Source organism: Notamacropus eugenii, chromosome 2 (assembly GCF_028372415.1).
Source record: "Notamacropus eugenii isolate mMacEug1 chromosome 2, mMacEug1.pri_v2, whole genome shotgun sequence".
NCBI classification, from domain to species: Eukaryota; Metazoa; Chordata; class Mammalia; order Diprotodontia; family Macropodidae; genus Notamacropus; species Notamacropus eugenii.
The window spans coordinates 504,003,414-504,026,115 of record NC_092873.1 but is presented as its reverse complement, the minus strand read 5'-3'; the positions used below and the strand labels follow the sequence as shown (position 1 = coordinate 504,026,115).

The 22,702-nt window shown below is 46.9% G+C and overlaps 1 protein-coding gene across 2 annotated transcripts; it reads left to right on the top strand.

The window, feature by feature from the left end:
• The first annotated feature begins 2,613 nt into the window (after positions 1-2,613).
• GFI1 (growth factor independent 1 transcriptional repressor) lies at positions 2,614-16,764 on the top strand. 2 transcript variants are annotated; one of them, XM_072649080.1, is made up of 8 exons: positions 2,614-2,991; positions 4,460-4,580; positions 6,599-6,853; positions 7,493-7,687; positions 10,155-10,609; positions 10,824-10,961; positions 12,450-12,615; positions 15,333-16,764. In XM_072649080.1, the coding sequence occupies exons 3-8, from the start codon at positions 6,739-6,741 to the stop codon at positions 15,509-15,511; spliced, it is 1,248 nt and encodes a 415-aa protein (XP_072505181.1). In that variant the 5' UTR covers positions 2,614-2,991; positions 4,460-4,580; positions 6,599-6,738; the 3' UTR covers positions 15,512-16,764. The 2 variants fall into 2 exon arrangements, with proteins under 2 accessions (XP_072505181.1, XP_072505182.1); XM_072649081.1 differs by having other exon boundaries at positions 6,596-6,853.
• The last annotated feature ends 5,938 nt before the right edge of the window (positions 16,765-22,702 follow it).

Sequence of the window (22,702 nt, the reverse complement as noted above, 5' to 3'; positions counted from 1 at the left end):
TCTAGGAAACAGAGACTTACTATGCAAATCACTCTGTATTCTTAAACAGGAATCCCCAGGGAATTTTTAAACTATTTAAGAAGTCTATTTTGATTGTGTACACTGAGAAAAAAATGTTTTATGCAATTCCCAACCACCTACATACTACCGATTGCAAGACTGATTACAAATCATTCTTATACTTTCATTAAAGGAAGTAGCCCACGGACCTTATCTATGGCAGTACTCTGCCTGGTTCCTGCAGCTTCCCCGAAAGTAAGTCTCCTCTATTTCTTTGAAAGGGTGTGTTACTGAGTGTGTTTGTGTATTGGGAGGATGGGGAGTATTGTGTAATTTTGCAGGAAAGAACAAAACCTTTCCCCTCAAAATTCAGCATTGAAGACTTACCGTGCGCCAAACTGAATAGAATTTCATTTCTTTCAATACGTTGGGAAATCTCGGCGATATTGTCCCCTAGCCATGAGGAACTCATAAATGACAAATATCCTTCAGGGAAGCAGTACCAGGCGTCGGAAGACAGTTAATATGGGTCATGCTCTACAAACCCCTAAATCTGTTTGAGGCTTTTCTGTTTGATTAAGGGAGTCGGTATCACTAAATCTTCGAATGTCTGGACTGGAAAGTACCTCAGAAGTAATCTAGGCTAATTCCCTCCATTGGCAGGCGAGGAACTTGGAGTGCAAGTGATTTGTCCAAGGTCACACAGCCCCGAGGGCAGGGACCAGAATGCCTGTCTCCTGAGCCTCACCCTGCATGTCGTTGGCACTATACCATTCATTCAAAAAATATTTATTGAGCATTTACTATATTCAAACATAGTATGTGGGATTGACAAGTTTTCAATTGTGAGGCGGGAAGTGAGGAGAGGAGGAAGAACTTAGTTCAAATCTGGACTCTTCAAGCTGTATGAGTTTGGGCACGTCACTCAAGTTCTCTTAAAATATGCGCTTCTTGAAGGCAAGAGACGTTTTTGTCTTCTTTGAATCCCTAGGGCTTAGCCCGGTGCCCTGTGTAACTGAACTGATCAAACTTTATTTTCCTCGGGTGTAAAATGTTCATTCATTCAACAAGCATTTATTAAGGGTCCGTTGTGTACAGGGCAGAGTTCGGACCTTAGCACTGTGCCTAGCGCATAGAAGATAAATTGATAAATGCTGGTTAAGTTGACTGCCAGAAGCTCAGTATTCAGGGATCCAAAAGTGGACCAGCTGATTGACCAGGCGTCAGTCTGTGTCTGAACCTGTAGGGACTCCTGCGGTTGTTAGTGGGCTTTTGGTTAGTGCCCAGGCAGGCACTCTCTCCTCTTTTGGGAATCGGAGGGAAGCGGGCAGGGTTGGGCGCTCTGCACGTGGTGTTTGGGGACTCTACTTTCCACCCCCACCCCCACGCACGCGTTCCCCGTCCCTGGCCCCTTGCGCCCAGCTCTGGGAAAGGCCTGGATCGCCCTCGGGGTCAGCTGAGGAGCGGGTGCCACTCCGCCCCCGCGTTTCTGGCCTGGCCTGGACTCCAGGAGCTGGCTCGGCCTTTCATTTTGCAGCTCTGACCGCCGTAAGCCAGGCCCAGGAGCCTCGAAGATCCGCGCGCGACGGTGGCGCGCGGGTGTATATGGGCGCGGGTGCGCGTGCCAGCTGGTGGCTTGGCCTCCTCTCCCCCTCCCTCCCCCTGCGCCCGGGGCAGGGACTTGCGAGCTGCTCTCCGCCGGGGGCTCGCGGCTCGCCCACCCATTCCAAATTTAACCATTACCTAAATCCGAAGGGAAATGAGCAAACCTCTCGGATGGGGCGTCAAGGTATTTTCAGCCCTGCTGGGCGTATTTATCCCGAAGTGTTTCCACAACAAGTTATTTCGGGGGCTGCGGGACCGCTCCCGCTCCCTTCAGACTTTGGCCGTTCAGATCGGCCCTGTAATAGCTAGTGTAACAATGAGGGCCCCCAGACTGGGGAGTTGGGGGAGGAGGGGCGGCCTAGGAGCCCTCAGGCTGTTGGGGGCTGCAGGTCAGGGGAACATGGGAGCCTCCGGGTACCGGGGATGGGTGGGAAGTGGACTGCAGACAGGGGAGGGTGAGGGGAGGCTGATACCCCCCACGTGGGGGAAGGTTTAGAACCCCCAAGCTTGAAGGGGCTGCAGGCCCTAGGAGCTTCAGAGCCCCCTGGAACCTAGGTGGGCATAGGAGGTGGATTTCAGCCTGAGAGGGGTTCGGATGGCCAAACTTGCGGGGTGAGGCCAAGGGCAGCGTCGGGCGCGCTGGATTCGGAGGGGCATGCTGGCAAGAGGGGCCGGCAAGATTGGGGGGACCGAAGGAGTCAGAGGAGGGGGCGGGGGTGCGATTTCCGAGATGCATCCATCGGGCTCCTTGCTCCCCTTTCTCCTCCTCCTCCTGATCCTCCTGTGCGGCCCGAGTCAATCTGTGTTCCGAATCTGTAACTTGTTCTCGCTTCGGAAGTCGCACTCGGGGCCAAGAATAGTTCAGTTTTTTTCGTGTCATTTCCAGAGCCCAGTGTTAACCCATTCTCCCTCCCTCCCCCGCCCCCTCTCCCCAATCAACCAGTCAAGTGCAAAAAGCCGAGAGGGAGGAAAAGTGGGAGGAGAGACCCAGACCTCCCAAACCCCGGCCTCTGCACCTTGCCCAGAGCCTGCGCTCCGGTACCCTGGTGGCCCCGAAACCAAAGGAATTGACGGGGGAGGGAGACCAGTCCGACTCCTGGAGCTCTACTCTTGGGGGTGTGTGTGTGTGTGTGTGTGTGAGAAGTAACTGCAAGCCTGTTCCGGGTGGGGGGAGCGTCGTGGAGGCTACCAACTGAGAGTGGTCTGTGCTAGCCTAACTCGGCTCCCTAACGCTCAGGAAGTGAAGTTTGTGGTTTTGGGGGCTGAGCTCGGAAGGAGTTTTGAAAGAAAAAAAAAAGCAGTCAGAGAGCGCGCTCTTCCAAAAGCGAGACTCAGTTTGAAAGGGGCTGGAGAGAGCAGTGGCTCCTGGGTGCGGACCTGTGCATGGTAAGCATCTCCCTTTGGGCTTCTCCGCGCCTCCAGCTGGGACCTTCGGGTTGCGGTAGTGGCGGGGGTGGGGTGGGGGGCACAGAAAAGGAGAGAAGGGGTCGGCAGGGCTGCGGATCCCTAGGATAGGGCCTGATCACTGTATCCGTCGAGTGACTAAGTGGGTGCACTCCTCTCCATGCCCTGACCTCAGGTCAAGTGGGAGAGAGTGTGCGTCCTCTTCGGCCCGCGCCCCAGCTCCCACGCTCCGGAAGTTTCACAGTGCCCAGCTGCAGGCTCTGCTGCCCAAGTTTTCTTTGGGGACCCAAGACACTCTACTGCCTTGGTGCTCCTGGCTTGTTTGGGTCGCCACACCCCTTTCTCCTTTTCTCCTGAGATGGAAGAATGGAGAGGTATTGGAGGAGTGGCGGAAGTGTACTGGTCGGTTTCCCTTGTTCAGAAATGTGTGTGTGCGGGGGTTCAGGGGGAGGCCCCTGGGGAAGGAAACAACTGGAAGAGGAAACCCACCTAAGGAAAAGGAGCCGCCCCCTTCCCCTTCTCCGACTCCCAGGTTCCCAGGGCCTTATGAGCTTGGACCTCTTGTAGGCGTACGAAAACTTGGCCACTGGGAGTCTGGAAGAGTGTTCTGAAGCTCTATTTCTCCTGGACCCTTTTAGCTGCCTTGCTCAAGAAGACCTGAGTCCCAAGCTGAATGCTTGCCTTCCCCCGCCCCCCAGCGACGCCAGCTGCACCCTAGAGGCAGCCTTCCCACGAGTTGTATCTGTGGCCTTGGCCGGGCGCCGACGGGGCACGGGGAAAGAGAGGGAGTCCCAAGGAGCAGGGCTCTGCCCCAGGTCCTGAGAAGCCCGAGTCTTGGCTTCCTCTTCCTTTCTCGTCCCGCCAACCCAAGGGAGCACTGGTCCACTGCCCTGGGTAGGCATCTCTGACAGCGAGTACCAATGGAAAAACAAGGCAGAGAGTATATTTGTGTGGCTAGGCCAGGCCTTGGGAGATGCCCGCTAAATGTGCCCAGGTTAGGATAAGAGGACGACTTTTCTTGAAAACATCTCCAGCGTAGCTCAGAACCACTGCTCTGGAATCTGGACAACAGAAGTTGGGAGCGTAAGGGACTGCGACGCTCCTCAGGCCTCCCCACACTGAATTCTCTCCCCCTACTTGCCCCCTCTGCCCCTCTTTCAGAGTGCTTTGAAGGACATATGGACCCCTACTGTGGGATTCCCCGACTAGCCCCCTCAGCCTGAGGGTAATGCTCAAAGACACCTTTCGTTGACTTTTCATTTTTCTTCCATTTTAATTTTTGTTCGTGGAGCTGGCTAGCTTGGAGTTGTTTCTGGGTGTGCAGTAGGATGTCAGTTCTTGAGCTCAGGGGCTGTTTCAGTTTTGCCTCTGCGTCTCCAGGGCCTGCCACTTAGCAGGCTAGGAATAAATGTTGGATGAATCGAATTGACATTGCTCCTTCTTTCTGGAGGGTTCATCTGTTTCGACGACAAAAGAACCGCAAGCAGAGGGAGACGTGGTGTCATTCCGGAAGGATTCCTGGGAAGAGACCTGATCACCAACCAGTGCCGGGACAGTATACGGATGGCCAGGTGTGTGTGTGTGTCTGTTTGTCTGTGTGTGTGTGTGCGCGTGTGTGTGCGTGTGTGACAGACAGACACGGACATAGAGACAGACAGACAGACAAAGAGACAGAGAGCTCCCGAATGTGTGTGTGTGTGTGTGTGTGTGTGTGTGTGTGTGTGTGTGTGGTGGTGTGGCAATAAGAAGGGAAATACCATCTCTCTGAACAACACGCTTATAATCTTAGAAACGAGAGTGTTTTTGAAATATTTCCCTCTCCCACTCCTCCCCTTCCCTCACTTATCCTTTCCTCTAAAGCCAATTCACCCAGGTAGCAGGATAGAGTAGGGTGGGGTTGGGGGGAAATAAAATTCTATCTTCCAGCTCAGAATAACTCTCGAAATTTACTAACTGTTGTTTTCTGTCCTGGAAGGCTCGGGGCAGTTATTCCACATTTCTGAGCCTGGGCCCTGAGGACTGTTTAAAAGATGTTAACTGAAGTGGAGAGGGTGAACATAGCCATGAGGGAGAGCTTGACGGGAAAAGGTCCCCTGTCCCCAATTCAAAGGAGCACCCATCTGCTTGAAAATATAGCGGCTTCTCCTCGCCTCTCTTCCCTTTGTTGTCCTAAGGCCCCCCTAAAGCTGGTGGATTGGGTGCTCCCTCGGGGATTGTGGAGGTGAACACCGCTCAGATTCGTTTTAAAGAGACTTCACCTGTTCAGCCATAGAGGAGACCTGCGAGAAGGCAGAGGAGCTATCTCTGCTCCCTCCCCTCTGCAAAAGGCTACTCCTTACCCCTCATCCAGTCCCCAGCTTGACTGTGGGGACAGGGAGGTGAACTGATTAGGTAAATGGGAGACGGCCTTCGAAATAGTCCTAGCTCCCTGGCCTCTCCTGGCAGCAGCGTCTGTAGTAGCAAACTGCAGCCCAGAGCTGCCCCCAGGCCCCTCCTGCCTCTGCCCCTCCTCTACCTGCGGGTAGCGGCCACAGCCTCCTGGGAGCTCGAATTTCCTTACTGATGAGTCTGTCCCAATAACTTTCCGTTCTCCCTGGGCTCTGCTTCTCACCTGATCCTAGAGTCTGAGAGTTTCTAGAGTCCGGGGCTGGGCCTCCAAGGCCTCTCCCAGTATTAAACAACTTTTGTTTACAAAAAAAAAAAAAAAGGTTGGACTACCGGAACAGAAAATGTTCCCTTCTTACAGGTTAAAGCCAGGGATTGAGGATTACTGAGGCCAAGTCTCCTGTTTACTTCAGTCCCCCTCCCCCTCATTGTTGTATCTTTGATCCCCTCAGCCGCCATTTCCAGAGCTAATCACTCTCCATAGGCTGTGTGTGATTTCATTTAGACATTTGATTTCTGCCCTTGGTGTGTATCTGCCTGCTCCCTTGGCCCTCTGTCTTTGTCTCTGTTTATCTGAGCTTGTCTTCTTTCGCAGACGGGACCCTGGCTCGGGGCGGTCCCTTGGCCTCCTAGCTACCTCCTTGCACAGTAGGCGAGCATCTCAGTTACCGTCCAGTGCCCCTCCCCTAGCCCCTCCCTTCCAGATGACAGATACAGGCCAGGGATTGAGTGACCGAGTTCGGGTAACCGAGTGAATCGAGACTGTCTCACTCTTGGCCCTCCAGGAGGGTTTGATTTCCCCAGCGAGGTTTGAGGGGAAGGGGAGGAGTCCCGAAGGCGGGGGACAGATATAGTGTGTGGAAACAGGGAAGGAGAGGCCAGCTGGGGGGTGGAGGGGAGAGAGGCCTGAGCTATCCTAAGGAGAGGCCCCTTTGCTTCGAGGGCCATCATTTTATGATTTGGGTTTGCGTCTGCGGAGGCAGCCGGTGGCTCTAGCCACCTGTCTGAATGCCTGCCACCTGGTGAGCGGAGCAGCGCCACGGAGGCGAAGGCTCCTCCCCATGGTGGCCCCTCCCTGACCCGGGCCCCATCCCTCTCTCCTCTCATTCCCCATCCCCCTAGCCAGGCATCCCTCTAGCATTGCTCAGTCCCCTCCCAGCCTTAGATCTCTTAACCCACGCTCCGACCCTTTTCTCCCCAGCAGGTCTCCTCCGAGGTGGCAGCTTGGAAGCCGAGCAGGTGTGACTCTGGAGTGAACTTGGTGCTCGCCGAACCTGGAGAGAGGGACGGAGAGGTGGTCGCGGTTGGAGGAGCAGGGGCAGCAGGGATAACGGCGAAGAGAGGATGCCTCGGTCTTTCCTTGTGAAGAGCAAGAAGGCTCATAGCTACCACCAGCCGCGCTCACAGGACCAGGACTACGGCCTCCGCTTGGAGAATGTGCTGGCGCAGATCTGTGCAGGTGCGGTGCTGAGTCGATGACAGGACACTGAGGGACTCAGTGCTCAGAGGCAGCCTCGCGCAATTAAAGTGTCGTTGGCCCCTCGTCAGCCCAGACACTGACCCTCGGTCTCCTAACCGCCCGTGCTTACCACCCGAGGTCCTTTCTACTCCAGTCCACTCCGGTCCTGTGGTTCCTTCCTGCCCTTGAAGCCAAGCGGAGTAGAAAGGGGGTTCCTTCCCTTTTCCCCTTTCGGTCCCCATTCTCCTCCCCTTGGATTTCTTCAGTTCCTTCTGCCACCCCTATTGCTGTTATTTTTTGTTTGTTTTAAAGAGTTAGCTTAGGAGACAAGCTACCCTCTTCCTCACTCCACCGACGCCACCCTCTTAAGCCTGAGACTCGGTAGGCTCTGTGGACACTGTTCCACTTGCTGTCTATTCACATTCACTGACCCTTGATAGGGAAAAGAGAAATCTGCCCTTATCCTCGGAGTGAAGACAGAAATCTGTCTCCAACAGGCTGTTTCCTGGTCATTGCACCAGGCGCCCTAACTCTCCAACTCCCAGAGAGTTCCTAAAGGGGGCCCCTTTCCCCCACATTCTTGCTCTCAGGGCTCCGACCCTGGACTGAACCATCTCTCTCTCTCTTCTTCCGAGACAGACAGCAAGATATCAGGAGACTCGAGCCCGAGGCCTTCTGAGCCCGAGCCCCAAGGTCCTATCTCCCCAGAGTCCCAACTGACTGAGGCCCCTGACGCAGTCTCAGTGTCTCCAGCCAGCTGTGAAGGTAGCGTCTGCGATAGGAGCTCGGAGTTTGAGGATTTCTGGAGGCCCCCATCGCCTTCCGCATCTCCAGGTAGCTAGAGCCGTGGGTCTGCAGGAGTGGGGAGGGTGGGAGGGAGAAAAAACTAGCCAGTTTTGGGTAGGTTGGCATCGTGGGGGACCTCTAAGCAAAAGTTTGGGTCTAAATTCAGTTTGGGTTAAATCCTGGCCACTATGGGCAGGCAACAGTTAAGTTCCAGGAAATTTCTGCACAGGTGGGAGCGAGGGGTCCAAGTTATTTTGTGTGTATTTTTTCCCAGAGGGAGCATTAGAGTTTTCTTATTGATTGAGATAGTTTGCGTGTTAAATAGGGAAAATCACGCACACATACACACACACATACACACACACACACACATCCTTTCTCCACTTGATTTTCCGATCATAATTCTTTAGAATTGGGAGGTAAGGTGGCTGGAGAGCCCGCTTTCCTTATCCCCACTCAAGAACAAGACATGAGGGGACAGGAAGGGTGGAGGCCACTGCTGCTAGGGGTGACTTTCCGAGCTCAACTCAGAGTGAAAGGGCGGAGGCACGCATCACTAGGGGGTGTTTTCCCGAACTCAAATGTCCCAGCCGAAGACGGCACCCCCAACAATGACTCTTACTTGACGTGGTAAAGTCGGGAGAGAAGGCTTTGGAGTGTACGGCTGTGAGTTTATGTGTGTTTCTGTGGCGGAGAAAGTCACTGAAAAGAGGAGAGGAGAAATGAATTTAGTGTCCTGAAGTTAAAAAATGGTTTATACATAAAACTACTTGAAGAATAGGAAGACTTCGTACTGAAATAGGGACTAAAGCGGGGGGGGGGGGGGGGGGGGGGGGAGGGGCGAAGTATTTCTATAAACCAGTCTCTCTCCTGGCTTTAACATCCAGAGTTCAGTACTCCACCAATATCTGTTCAGATCTCCTATCTAATCTGAGATTTGATCTTTGATCTGGAAGGGGGGTGCTCCATATCTCGGATGTCTCCCTTAGGCTCACCCCGCTTCTGGAGAGCCAGCGATCCTGGGGAAGGGTCTTCCTTGAAAAGAATTCCTAACCCCCAGCTTTTCCTTTTGTTTAGTTAGGGAATCAGAGCCGAGACCTAGCCAAAGACTCAGGGTCTCGTTGGTTGTCGGAATTTGAATGAAGTGAATTTTGTGAAAAGGAAGTGATTGCATAGACGAACGTCTATTTGGCTTGGGAGACTGATTCCTTCTACAGTATTTCCGGACTGTAAAAATTAGAGCCTGCAGTTGAGCTGGATTTTTCCCAGAGACGTAGAATCCTAGAATCTGAACTGAAAGGGACTTTAGAAGTCATCCATCCCAACTTTTGCTTTACAGCTAAGGAAACTAAGAACCAGAGAGAGAAAGAGGCGTGACCAAACCTAGAACCCACATCTCCTACTTGGAGTTCTCATACTTTTCGCATTCTGCCATCTCAGAAGTTCTTTTTAATTTTATTAAGTGACCATGAGACCTGGTTCCTAGTTTTTTAGAACATGCACACCCTCATTATTTTTCAAGACAGTGTATTATGATTTTACTAAAACCAAAACCCCAGTGTTTCTATGAATGCAGTTTCTCCATGTTTATCTTGGCATACTGTGTATTCGATCTTGTAAGATGCAAACACAGAATCAAAGTCTCTCTAAAACATTTTCTAAATAAACACTGGACTGATCCTATTAAGTTAAACGATACTGATTGGACTATCCCCCAACGAGGTTGTGCTTGCTTGCGTAATATACTCACAGCATATGTGGGCATTATTAGTTTGAGAAAAATCTGTGGGTATGCGTGTTGCTTCTGGAAGCAAAAACAATTTCAGAGGATCTAGAAATCCGATCAGGTGAGAATTTAAGTGGGTAAATTCTGCAGTGCTGCCCTGGATATTTGTCTGCCCGGCTCTGGTCCTCCTTTCCGCCCCCACCTTTCCCTCCTCCTGCCCCTAGTTCGGCACTTTTCAGCTTTCAGAAAGATAAAGCCAGTTCTTGTTTCTATTGCTAGATGCATCTCTGCAGCATTTTGTGGCATCCTTCTTTCCCTCTCCTCCTGCTAACTCTTTCACCTCCCCAGCCCCCCTCCCCGGCCCCAGGGAGAGAGAAGGAGGAGGAGTCAGCTTGGACGAGTTCTGCCCCTGACCTCCCCTAGGGGAGCGCTGTCCAGAGGCTGAATTTTCTGACCGTGACATATTTCATCAGAAATCTTTCCGTGCGGTGTTAGGGTCAATTCAGCAGCTATCGAGCTCTTGAGTCAGAAAATCCACTCAGGGAATGACAGCCCCTGATACAAGCCACAGACACTGGGTGGGCCGGTGCACCCTGGGCCGCACCAATTCGATCCTTGTCTTTAAGGACTGTCCTGGGAAAGATAAGGATTGAGGTTAGTGGTGCATTTCCAGGCTGGATGGATTTGGGGACTGATTTTTGTTGCTTGTTTGAAGAGTTAAGATAGACACCTGGTCCCGGGGTTGGGAGTGGTTGTGACAGTGCCTTCGTGTCCCTGATGCTTCCACAGCTTCCGAGAAGTCCGTGTGTCCCTCCCTGGACGAGGCACAACCTTTCCCGGTGCCCTTCAAGCCCTACACGTGGAACAGCCTCTCAGGCTCCGACCTGCGGCATCTGGTGCAGAGCTACCGGCCTTGCCATGCCCTGGAGCGAGGCTCTGGGATGGGCCTCTTCGGAGAACGGAACCCGGAGCCCCCCGCTCCAGCAGCCCTCTACGGCCCGGAGCGGGGCTGTGGCGGCGGGTCCTCCGAGGGCAGCGGCGGCGGAGGCAGCGGCGGCTCCGCCCTGGGCCTCTACAGGGACTTTGGTCCTGCGGTGGCAGCGGCGGCCCGCTTATACGAGCGACCGTCGGCGGCTGGTGGGCTGTACCAGGACAAGGGTTCTGGCATCAAGGTGGAGTCCGAGCTACTCTGTACTCGCCTCCTGCTCAACAACGGCTCCTATAAGTGTATAAAGTGCAGCAAGGTGAGCGGGGGCCCAGTGGTCCATCTGACCCTTCCCCATCCTAGCGCCCTGTCTTCCTGCCCGGCCAGCTCCTTTGGCCCGGGGGCCCCAGAGGTCAGGCCCAGCTTTTTCTGTACCTCCCCTCAAGCGCCTCCCCTCTAGGTGCCTGAGCTCCTCCCCTCCGCCCCTCTTCTCAGACTCTTTCTTTCCTCTCCCCCATCCCACGGCACCCCAGGTGTTCTCCACTCCCCACGGCCTCGAGGTGCATGTGCGCAGGTCCCACAGCGGCACGAGACCTTTTGCCTGCGAGATGTGCGGCAAGACTTTCGGGCATGCGGTGAGCCTGGAGCAACATAAAGCCGTGCATTCACAGGTAAGCGGCCCAGCTCGCCTACAGCTAGCAAATCAGTGTGCCTCGCACCCACGTGGGAGAAGGCGCTGGGGTTACATTGAGTAACGGACTCCACCGAATCATTCTTTAAGAAGTTGGGTTCGAGTCTTCCCAGCCTGGTCCTAAGGGGCTTGACCCTTAGGGTCGATTCCCAGTGCTCTGAAATAACTTTTCCCTCCTACTTTTCCCCAGCAGGGCACTATTTTCCCATCTAGCCGGTGTCAGAGACATTTATTGGCTGTATGACCCCTAGACTAGTCATTTAACTTTTCAGTGCCCTGGGCATAACTCTCTAAGATCAAGAGCTGCCAAGCAGATGACATGGGAGTTTCCTGTGTCAATTAGCCCTGTATCTAACCTCTCTCCTTTCTCCCAAATAGCTCCGTTTAGTGCCCCTGGCCCTCATCCCTTTTGTGGATGAGAAAGAGTACCCAGCTCTCTGGCAAAAATCTGTTTGCCCAGTTAAGGATCCGAATGGTTTCTCCATCACTCTGATTTTGATAGGCACTTAATTTGAAAAGATTTCTCTGTGTGTGGGAAAAAGTAATTCAAACAAAGGTATCTGTCGTGGTTGTTCAAAGTACTAGGAGAGAAAGTGAAATCTATAGCTGGAAGGAATTTTTAAGTCCAGTCTCTTCATTTTACAAACGAAGTAACTGAGACTCAGGGAAGTTTAATGACTTGCCCAAGGTCACACAAGGAGTAAATGTTAGAGCAGAAAATGAAGGCAGGATCCTCTGACTTCAGAACTCTGCATTCTTTGCACTGTACATCAAGAGTCTTAATTGACTAAGAGGTGGGAAACTTTGAAAAGTCTGCTGGGAGGGAGGTGTATGTGTGTAAATGGGTGTGAAAAGTTGAGGTGGGGAGATTTTGTGTTCAGAGTGGTTCACAGAGTGAGAAGTGTTTTCGCAGGGAAAAAAAGTGTACAGGGAGAAAGGAAAAGGGGGGAGTGGAAAAGAATGGTAATATGGGACAAAGAAAATGAGGTGAGTAAGTAACAAGGGAGGGAAACGTGTGGCATGTAGGGGAAGAATGATATATGGGGGAAATGTTTTTGTGTATTAAGGGGCAGAGATAGTGAGGAAGTCAGCTACTTACATTGTATCAGCCTAGGTTAACTTCATAAAGATTCAACAATTCAATTCAAGAAATATTATTAAATTTATTAAATATTTACTAAATAAATTTTTATTTATGTAGGGGATGGGCACTGTGCTAGAGACCAGGGATACAGATGATGAAATTGTCTCTGATTTTAAGGAACCTAAATGACCTCTAAGGTCCCTTCCAATTCTAGGATTTTATGCTCCCAGCAGCTAACAGTCTCCTGGGGAGAGGGAGATGGTACAACAAGTACACAGATAAGAAATAAAAAAATAATTTCAAGAGATCTCTTATTAGTGATCTTTTGGAGGGGAGGATGAGGAGAGTTGGTACCTAAGCTGATACCTGGTTCTCTCTCTACAGGAACGAAGCTTTGATTGTAAGATCTGTGGTAAAAGCTTCAAGAGATCCTCCACCCTCTCCACTCACCTGCTCATCCACTCTGATACCCGGCCCTACCCTTGTCAGTATTGTGGGAAGAGGTTCCATCAGAAATCAGACATGAAGAAACACACCTTTATCCACACAGGTAAACACCCAGGGTACCCTAACCCAAACAGCTCATCTTAGAGCTACACTCTCCACACAAAAACTCCTTCACCCTTTTTTCTTGTGTCCATTTACACAAACACCTTTCTCTTCAGCTGTTTCCCCTTCCCTACCATTAGGGCCAGCATATCCTGCTCCTTCTCTATATGCCCCCGGTACAGTAGGTAGGTTTGGAGAAAGCCACCTCAGTGAAGAGACTGAAGTGAAAATGAATCACTGCCCAAGTCAGTCCCTTTTAACAATATCTGTCCCCAGTTTATTTAGAAAAGGGCACAGAGAATGATCATGGCACAGAGTGAGTGATCGTGGTTTGGATGGAGGGCCTCCCCTAAGATCCTAGTCTTGTCATGTTATAGAGTCTCCATCCCCAGGAAGAACAGACCTTCTATTCTTGTCCCACCTAACCCTAACCCTTCTCCAACTGCTGCCACCAGCTCCAGAGTTTGGGGTGTGAGCATCAATCTTGATATTTGTACAGAGGCATTTATGGGGCTCCACTTTGCCTATTCAATGGAGTCTCTTCAAATACTTGGCTTTACTATTATTTGGGGGGAGGAAATATTTTGTCTGTTTTCTTGACTACTTGGTCTGTCCTCAAAACTTGACCTGTCCTGTGGTCCAGTCCTTCATCTTACTGAACTCTGTTATCTAATCTGATGGGTTTAAGGGAGTGATGACTGGATAATGCACCAGCCTCGTAGATAACAATTCTATTTTGACTGGAGAAGCTCTCAATGCTTTAACTGCAAAGAATGAATAATATGGAGATTTTGTGCACCCCGGGGGAGACAGTGTGGGGCCAGAAGGCCTCCCAAGGCTGTTTTAATCACAGCTGAGGTGGCCACCAACGCCTTGGGTGGTCTAATTTGTGGCTTTACCTTTGAAAACTGATGACACACTGGTGCCTGTTAAGTCACAGTCTTCTTTCTCCCTCCCCCGCCTGTTCTCAAAAGGGTAAAACCAGGTAAAGTGAGTAAAGAGACTAACCCGAACACTGGAAACCACCAAAGTTATTTAGAAAAAAAAACAAAAAACAAAAAACAAACCTCCAAACCTCTTGCAAGAGAATTAGATTCCAGGATTGTCTCTACCATGCATTAGCAAGCTGTTAGACGAGTCACTTCCCTTCTGGACTCATCATTTTCTTATCTGGAAAATAAGGAACTTGGGCTAGGTAGTCTCTTCTGGTCCAAGGTTCTGAATCTGTAAGTCTGGATCATGAACTGATGCTTAGGACAGTATACAGTGTGAAGAATTACAGACAACCTGGAAAGGGCGTGAAAGCATAGATATCTGGAGCAGCAATATTAAAAGGGAGAAAGACATAAAGAAAAGAGAACATAGGTTTCTGAGAAGACTACCTCAAGGACCTTAAATTTTGTCTAGGACAGTCTAAAGTAGTGGGTGGAAAAATGTGTTTAGAAATCTCTGGCATTTACCCATTCACTAAATAATGCAAGAGCTCATTCCTGGTAAAGGGAAAGCCAGTAGGTCTATGGTTTGCTTGTTACTTAATTTACAAACTATGATATGCCAGTTTCTAAAGAATCTTGTTATTCACCTCAGGAAAATAGAGGGAGAGGAAGAGGGAAAGAGGGAGAGATAGGGAGGGGGAGAAAAGAAGAGGGAGGGAGAAAGGGAGAGGGAGGGAGAGAGATGGATTGTCCTTATAAGAGCAAAAGGAGTCAGTGGAATGAGTGGAGAAAGACAAGATACTCCCAGTAAAAAATTGTTGGCCAAACTTGTATTTTAAAATTAGGATTTGGAGGTAGCTAGGTAACATTGGATAGAGAGAGTGCTGTCAGTCACGATGACCTAGGTTCAAATACAGCCACAGACTCTTAGCTCCGTGACCTCAGGATAGTCATTTAACCTCTCTCAGACTCAGTTTCCTTATCTGTAAAATGGGCATGATAACAGCATCTACCTCCCAGAGTTGTTGGAAAGCTCAGAAGAGATATTTGTAAAGCACTTTGCAAACCTTACAAAGCTATGTAAATGCTAGTTGTTATTCCCACACTTTAATTCCAGTTTTTAGTCATTCCAGTTTATCCTTTGGTCAGACACCATGATAAGCTTGAGAGATATAGAGGTAAAGAATATTATCATTGATACGAACCATCACCCTCTTTTTGTGCCCCACAATGCCCCCTTGCCAATTTGAAAATTTTCCTAAGGAATTCAGAGAAACAAGAGGAACAATTGAATGAGAAACAATGAGTCCTGTCCTCTTAGTTTGTACAGTTTTTTCCTCACTTTGAGAGTGGGAGCTCCTTGATGGAGTATAAATTAGGCTGTAGGAAAACCTTTTGCCCTTTTCCTCTATTGCAGGGAGCCATTTGAAGCTTGGGTTTGGAGCATCTCACTTAGGACAGGGGCCAATGGCAAATGCCATCTTTGTGATAATAGGTGGCAGGCCATGGGTCCTCATTACTGTACTTTGCCTGGCAAGATGATTTTTGGTACCTAGACTCACATGTCCACAAATTTCCTGTATACTGCCTGACTGCTATAATTCAAGAATCCTTTTGCCATGGTCTTCTGGGTTAAACCAGGGGTCTATGGGGAAGCTAGCTGCTGCCCTGGGAACAGGGCGGATTTCTCCATACCTTTTTGAGGACAGGCGATTTATCTAACAGATTTTTTTTTCTTTTCCACCTGCACACCCCATGACTCCAATTCTCTCCATCTTTGCAGGTGAGAAGCCCCACAAATGCCAGGTGTGTGGTAAAGCATTCAGCCAGAGCTCTAATCTCATCACTCACAGCCGAAAGCACACTGGTTTTAAGCCTTTTGGTTGCGACCTGTGTGGGAAAGGCTTCCAGCGAAAGGTGGATCTCCGACGGCACAGAGAGACACAGCACGGGCTGAAGTGAGTCCTAGTCAGGCTGCTGAAGCATCAGTCAACACTATTGGGAACAGACTCTCGTTTTTCTGTCTCATCCCTCCCCAGGTCCCTGTGTCCCATCTCTTCCCCCTCAACCTCTAGTCTTCTCATGAATCAGAGATCTAAGAACTTCTCCTTACTTCTCTCAAGTAACCCAGAAGGGATAGCAGCAGCTTTAAAAAAATTTCCACCGAAAGTGGAAGCTAACAGACTTGATGTGTCTTGGAAACACTGGACAAGCGCATATGCCTCAAACCTCAGACTCAAGCTGGGATCAGACAACTCCGGCCATCTCGTCCCTCTGCACACCCCACATCCAACTCAACCCTTCCACCAAGCTAAGAAGTCCTCCAGCCAGAATCTGAGCTCTTCCTTTCCCCTGACCATTTGACTAATATTTGAGTAATGGAAGGAACCATTGTAATGGTTTTAAAGGAAATGTGAATGAGAGGGTCTTTATTTCTACAATTTCTTCCATGGATTTTTTTTTCAAAAGCCCCATGTCCTATCAAGGCAATTAAGCTATCTAGAAGCACACAAACTGCCTCTCTGTGCACTTGCAGGCTTGTTCAGAAGTGGAAATAATTGCTACTGTATGCTACTCACAAAGCCACAAGCTTAATCAAGACATCTGTGCCAGGCTGGGCAGGAAAATAAGGAAGGGGTATGGTATTTGTCTGAAAGAGTTTGTGTTTCCCTGTGGGTTTACCATTGAAAGCTAAAGAACAGAACAGTATCTTACTACTTCAAAATTATCTGTGGAACAAATATCTACTGAGCATCTACTGCATTTGAGACATTGACCTAAGGCATTGTGGGAGATATCAAGATGAACTGTACAAAGACCTGGCTCTCAATGATCTTGTGACATAAAGACCAGGATTGGCTATTGCCATGCCTTTGGAGAGGCGGTGACCAAAGACTCGGAGGGCATTACTAGCTTTTCTAGAGAGACTGGAAAGTAGCTGAAAGACTATTTCAAGGACGTGTTTGTAACTTTCTGTGGTTGTTGTTTGTTTCTTTTAATTTCTTAAACTCATGTTTGTTAAAACCTTTGAACCTGCAGACATGTGTGACCGGTGGATTCTGCCTTAAACACATTTTCATGTACTTTAGAGGAGAAGAATGGGGTGTTGACTTTGACAAGGTTTATCAGTGTCTGTAGATGTTATGGAGTGGATTATGTTTATTGATACATATTTATTAGAGTAACATTTAAGTTAATAAAGTATTGAGAATATACACGTGGACTTTTATTAAGTCAATGGAGAGAAGAAGATCATAAGATATGGAAGAAATTCAGTTTTGTCTGAAGGGAAGAAACAAATGCAATGAGGAGGAAAATAAGCTCATATCAGAATATTGACGGTGAAACTCAAACCACCGTCTAGAAAAGATTGTCCTGTGGGTGACATTTTTATAGCTCTTGGAAATTTACAAAAATGTTTTCTGCATACTTTCTCATTTAATCTTCACAACCCTGTAAAGTCTTTCCCCACCCACCTGCCCCAGGCTTAGAAAGGCGGAATGATTTGCTCATAGACATACATGGTAAGTATCAGAGACAAGATTTGAAGTGTGGTACCCCAAGAAGTGCTAGATTAGGAGTCCCAAATGTCAGGTTTGCCTCTGAGTTAACTGTGTGGCCCTGAGGTTGTGTGACCCTCAAGTTAAGTGTGACCACTAAACCTCTCTGCCTCAGTTTCTCCATCTGTAAAAAGTGGAAAATAAGTTTGGAGATTAAATGAGATAACATGGAAAGAAAGTACTTTGCAAACCTTAAAGCTCTTTATAAGTGCTAGCTATTATTATTGTTATCTTGGGCCAATCACTTCAATATTTCTTGGCTTCAGCTCCTTCATGTATAAAATAAAGCAGATTAGCTGATCCTCAAAGTGCTTTCCAGTTCTAAATCTATGATTCTATAATCCCAGCCCTCTTCCCATTAAACTGGGCACCTTTTATCTCTGTGCTCCAAGCCTTGGGCATTTCCTACCACTTTCCATCTGCTCACAGATGACAAAACCAAACCCTATCCTATGGAAGCCCCGAGGCCCTGAGGACACTTGAAAGTCAAGAGCTATAGTGGTGTAGAGTAGCAATCAGGAGACTGGTTTCTAAACCTGACTTTGACCTCAGCTATTTCATCAACAATTAGTGCTTAGTGCAGTTCGAGGCACATAGTAGGTACTAAGTAAATGTTTATCAACTGCCTAACTCATGTCAAGACAAGTCACTTCTCTGAGCCTCAGTTGTCCCAGAGTTGTGAAATGGAGTTAAACTAAATTAGAACTATTTTCCCAGCTCCCTTCTAGCTCTAAAACTCAGCCCAGTTGCTCTTAGAAGGGGAGGGCAGGGAGTAAAAGAGTAAGACTAACTTTTGGTAAAGTCTTTATGAAACTAGGGGGCATCGATACATGGTGCTGGACTTCGAGCCCCACCCTGGGCGATACTTGTGCAAATCAAGAGTCTGGACAGCTCTAATAGTGTACAAAGTAAAGCGTAATCCCTTGGTATTCTGTAAAAACGATCAGAAAAAACCTCATTCTAGCTCAAGATTCAGCTACCCACGATTCTGTTTGGTTGAATTAACTTCAAGTATTAATTAAGCACCTACTAGATGCTAAGATTCAGACACAAATTTAACAGTCTCAGCAGGAGCTTACATTCTCCAATTATGATTGTAGCTTGGATCTGTTGTCTTCCAGACCCATCCATCTCTATCTCTTCCACTCCCAGTTGCTTTCTGATTTTTTCCCTCATTTATCCATCCTAAATCTTTTTTCATCCCATCTTATAGTTTTAGCTACTTAGCTGTTTAACTTCTAAAATGAGTTTATAGAACTGAGTTGGAAAGAGCTTCCTGGGATGCTTTGCCAATGGTCTCCAATGGCCATTCATAGGATCTTTGGTATCCTCTTGTTCACAGAGAAAAAGAGGGAGCTTCCTTCCCCCTCAGAAGTCTTCATACAGAATGATTATTACTGTCATGAGAATAGAGAAGTTCCATATAGATTTTAGTAGAACTAATTAAAATAAGGATTTCTCCCCTCCTTGTGGAAAATGCTCCCGGTTGGCTTTCCAGACCCAAGACTTATTGAATATTTTTAATTCCCCTATATATGCTAGATGGGGTTACCCCCGCCTCCCCACCAACCACCTCTCAAGGAGGGTGATGTTAGGGGATTTGTAATTTACTGGAGGAAATGTCAATTCTCCTGCTTCAGAATCAAAACAGATTACTAAACCTGTTACCACATGAAATTTGAAGATTGTGAATATCTTAATGTTATTACTTGATGCCATTAAAAATGGATCAAGAATATTCCATGTGGCATTATTCATGAGGGAGGCTTGAGGCCTTTTGTCTGCTACAGTAACAGTAGAAAGAGTAACTGGAGACATCAGAGCACACCTTTGTTTCTTTCTCTAAATTTTTAATAACACCTTCAGCTAGCCAGTTGGTGAAGCTCAGCCCTGCACAAAAGGGGGAAAAGCACAGAGATCTCTGGGAAGCCTCGGTCCTTTCAGTCTTGGGGGTGATCTACACGGGCGATGATCAAATTACCTATCAGGTGTGCCGAGCGATCAGGATTCAGGCCAGCCCAAAAGGTGAATTTCATCTGATTGATTTGAGACACGAGAAGAGAACGGAACAACCAAGGGGGAAAAAATTGCACCTCTAATTAAAAGAATTACGCAGTATTTTTCATTGACAAACTCGGACCGTTTGGCGTCTAAGACTGATGCTCAGCATTTGTGTAACACAATTTTGGTTTGTTTTGTTTTTACCTACGTCAGTTATCTGAAGGAGGCTATTTCGGAAGGAGCGTCCAAGGACTCCTTAATGCGCATGCTCACGATAGCGGCTGCATGCTTTTTCTAAACTGGAATCTTTGTGAGGAGTATGGGAAATATGCATACACACGCACACATATTCACACACACATATTCGGACCAAATCACTTCCTTTCCCCGTGCCTCAGTTTCCTCATCTGTAAATGAGCGGCTTGGATAAGAAGACCTCAAAGATCGCTTCTGTGGTCCTATAGGAATCATCTCACTTTCCAGAGCCCCAGGCAACTATATGTGTCTGAGGGGTGGCTTATCTGGGAGCTTTCACATGGAGAGGGGCAGAGAACTTTCCCTACCCAATAAAACCATAAGTATGGACCAATTGATTATTTAAACTATGGAGGATCTGGAGGAGTAATTTGGACCCTTGTTTATTTAAAAAAAAAAAAAAAGCAAACCAAAGTCTTTACAGGGAACTTATTAAAATCCAGGGGGAAGCATGGTTCAGTGGAGGGAGCAGAAGGATCTGACTTTGAAATCCTGCCTCAGTCACTTAAGCTTCTCTGGACCTCAGTTTCCTCCTCTAAAATGAGGGAGTTTAGAGTAAGTTATCTGTCAAATTGTACCCAGCTGTAAGATCCTTCAGTGGTAAAGACTCTTGGCAATCTAATTCCTAGAGGATTAAACACACACTCCAACACAATTATCCACTTCTTAACAAATCTTTCAGTCATGATGTAAAATACAAACTGCCAAAGGATACGGTAATGAAATGATGATATCAAATGAAATACGTGAAGTGCTTTGCAATCCTTAAAGTCATTATCATCATCAAAGACAATCCTGACTCCCTAGGATTGCACCCAAATGTTAAAAACTATTGATTTTTTGCCTGCTAAGTTTCCAGTTTAGCAGGGGTATGCTACAATTCCCTTCCAAATAACTTTTGCTAACAAGTGAAGGATAATTAATTAACATTTACTTTACTTTTGGAAATAACATCTCAATTACATGTACTCATCAGACCTATTCCTTTACATGAGGACAAGGTGTTTGTTTTTTAAAATTATTGTTAGGAATGTAAATATGAAGGAGAAACAGAAGCAGGAAGATGTGGTTTGCTTTTGGCTAATTTTTTTCAATTAAAAAATTGTAAATACATTATTTATTTATTTTAGCATTCTTTTTAAATTTTGAGTTCTAAATTCTCTCCCTCTCTCCCACACTTCCCCTACCCTCTAAGAAGACAAGCAATATATCAATTATACATGTGAAATCATGCAGATCATATTTCCATATTAGCCATATCACAAAAAAGCAAAAATCAAAAAATAAGTGAGAAAATTATGCTTCAGGTTGCACTCAGAGTTCACCTCTCTTCAGAGGTGGATAGCATTTTTCATCAAGAGTCCTTTGGAATTGTCTAGGATCAGCATATTTATCAGAGTAGCCAAGTTTTCACAGTTTGATCATCATGACAGCATTACTGCTACTGTACACAAGGATCTCCCAATTCTCCTCACTTCACTTTACATCACTTAATACAGATCTTGTTATGTTTTTCTGAAACCATCTCCCTCTTCATTTCTTATAGCACAATAGTACTCCATCACAATCATATACTATGGCTTATTGAATCATTCCTCAACTGATGAGCATCCCCTTGATTTCCAATTCTTTGTCCCTACAAAAAGAACTACTATAAATATTTTTGTACAAATAGTTCCTTTTCCTTTTTCTTTTATCTCTTTGGGATACAGACTTAGTAGTAATGTTGCTGGGTCAAAGGATATGTACAGTTTTATAGTCCTTTGGGCATGGTTCCAGATTGTTCTCCAGAGTGATTGGAGCAGTTCACAACTCTACCAATAGTTCGTTAATGTACCTATTTCCCTTCATCCCCCCTAGCATTTGTCATTTCTGATAGGTGTGAAGGAGTACCTCAGTGTCGTTTTAATTTGCATTTCTCTAATCAATCGTGACTTAGAACATTTTTTCACATGACTATAGATAGCTTTGATTTCTTTTAAAAAACTGTCTCTTCTTATTCTTTGACCATTTCTCAATTGGGGAATAGCTCCTATTTTTATAAATTTGACACAATTTTCTATATATTTGAGAAAAGAGGCCTTTATCAGAGAAACTTGCTGTGAAATATTTTATATATTTCTTTATTGTCAATGGTACCTTTTCTCAAAATGTGGTTTCCTTCATTATCTCTTTTAATTAGGTCTATTTTTGTTATTGCTTTGTCTAAGATCATTATTGCTACCCTTGCCTTTTTTTTTTTTTACTTCAGCTAAAGCGTATTAGATTTTGCTCCAGTCCTTTATTTTAAATCTCTGTGTGTCTTTCTATTTCAAATGTGTCTCATGTAAACAACATATTGTTGGATCCTGGTTTCTAATCCATTCTGCTACCAGCTTCCATTCACATTCACAGTTATAATAACCAATTATGCATTTCCCTCCATACCATTTTCTTCTGTTTCTTCTTCTTCTCTCTCTTTTTTTATCCTTCTCCTCAAAAGTCTGTTTTACTTCTAACCACTGCCTCTGTTAATCCACCTTCCTTTTTTTCATCCCTACTCCTTTCTCTTATCCCCTTTCCCTCATGTTTCCCTATCAGACAGGGTATATTTCTATACACAGTTGAGTATATACATATATAAGATAAGAATGAGGTCCAAGCATTGTCTGCCACCCCCATTTCCCTCTCCGCTCCCTGTGCCCCTCTTTTATGTATGAAAAATTTCCCCCTTCTATCTCTAGAGCTCTTCCCCCTTCTCCTCGTTTTTCATCCCTCTGCGTTCTTTTGGAGATCATTCCACATAACAGACTCACATCCGTGCTGTCTATATAAACTCCTTCTAACTGCCCTAATAATGATCAAATTCTTAGGAGTTACATGTATCATCTTCCCATATAGGAATATAAAGGTTTAACTTTATTGAGTCCCTTATGATTTCCCTTACGATTTTACCTTTTTACACTTCTTCTGTGTGTTGTGTTTGAATGTTCAGTCTTCTGTTCAGCTCCGGTCTTTTCATAAGGAATGCTTGAAAATTCTCTATTTCATTAAATATTCACTTTCTCTCTGAAGGTTTATACTACATTTTCCTGCTCAGGTTATTTTTGGTTGTAATCATAGCTCCTCTGCCTTCCAGAATATCATACTCCAAGCCCTCTGCTCTTTTAATATGGTAGCTGCAAACTCTTGTGTGATCCCAACCGCAGCTCCAGGATATTTGAATTGTTTCTTTCTGGCTTCTTGCAATATTTTTTTCCTTGATCTAGGAGGTCCAGAATTTGGCCACAATATTCCTGGAAGTTTTTTATTTTGGGATCTCTTTCAGGAAGTAATTAGTGAATTCTTTCAATTCAAT

Bases quoted from the DNA above. Each gene is read 5' to 3' on its own strand.
- GFI1 (XM_072649080.1), top strand. From the start codon at position 6,739: ATGCCTCGGTCTTTCCTTGTGAAGAGCAAGAAGGCTCATAGCTACCAC. The intron at 10,962-12,449 runs GTAAGCGGCCCA...CTCTCTCTACAG, and splicing joins ATAAAGCCGTGCATTCACAG to GAACGAAGCTTTGATTGTAA. The intron at 12,616-15,332 runs GTAAACACCCAG...CCATCTTTGCAG, and splicing joins ACACACCTTTATCCACACAG to GTGAGAAGCCCCACAAATGC.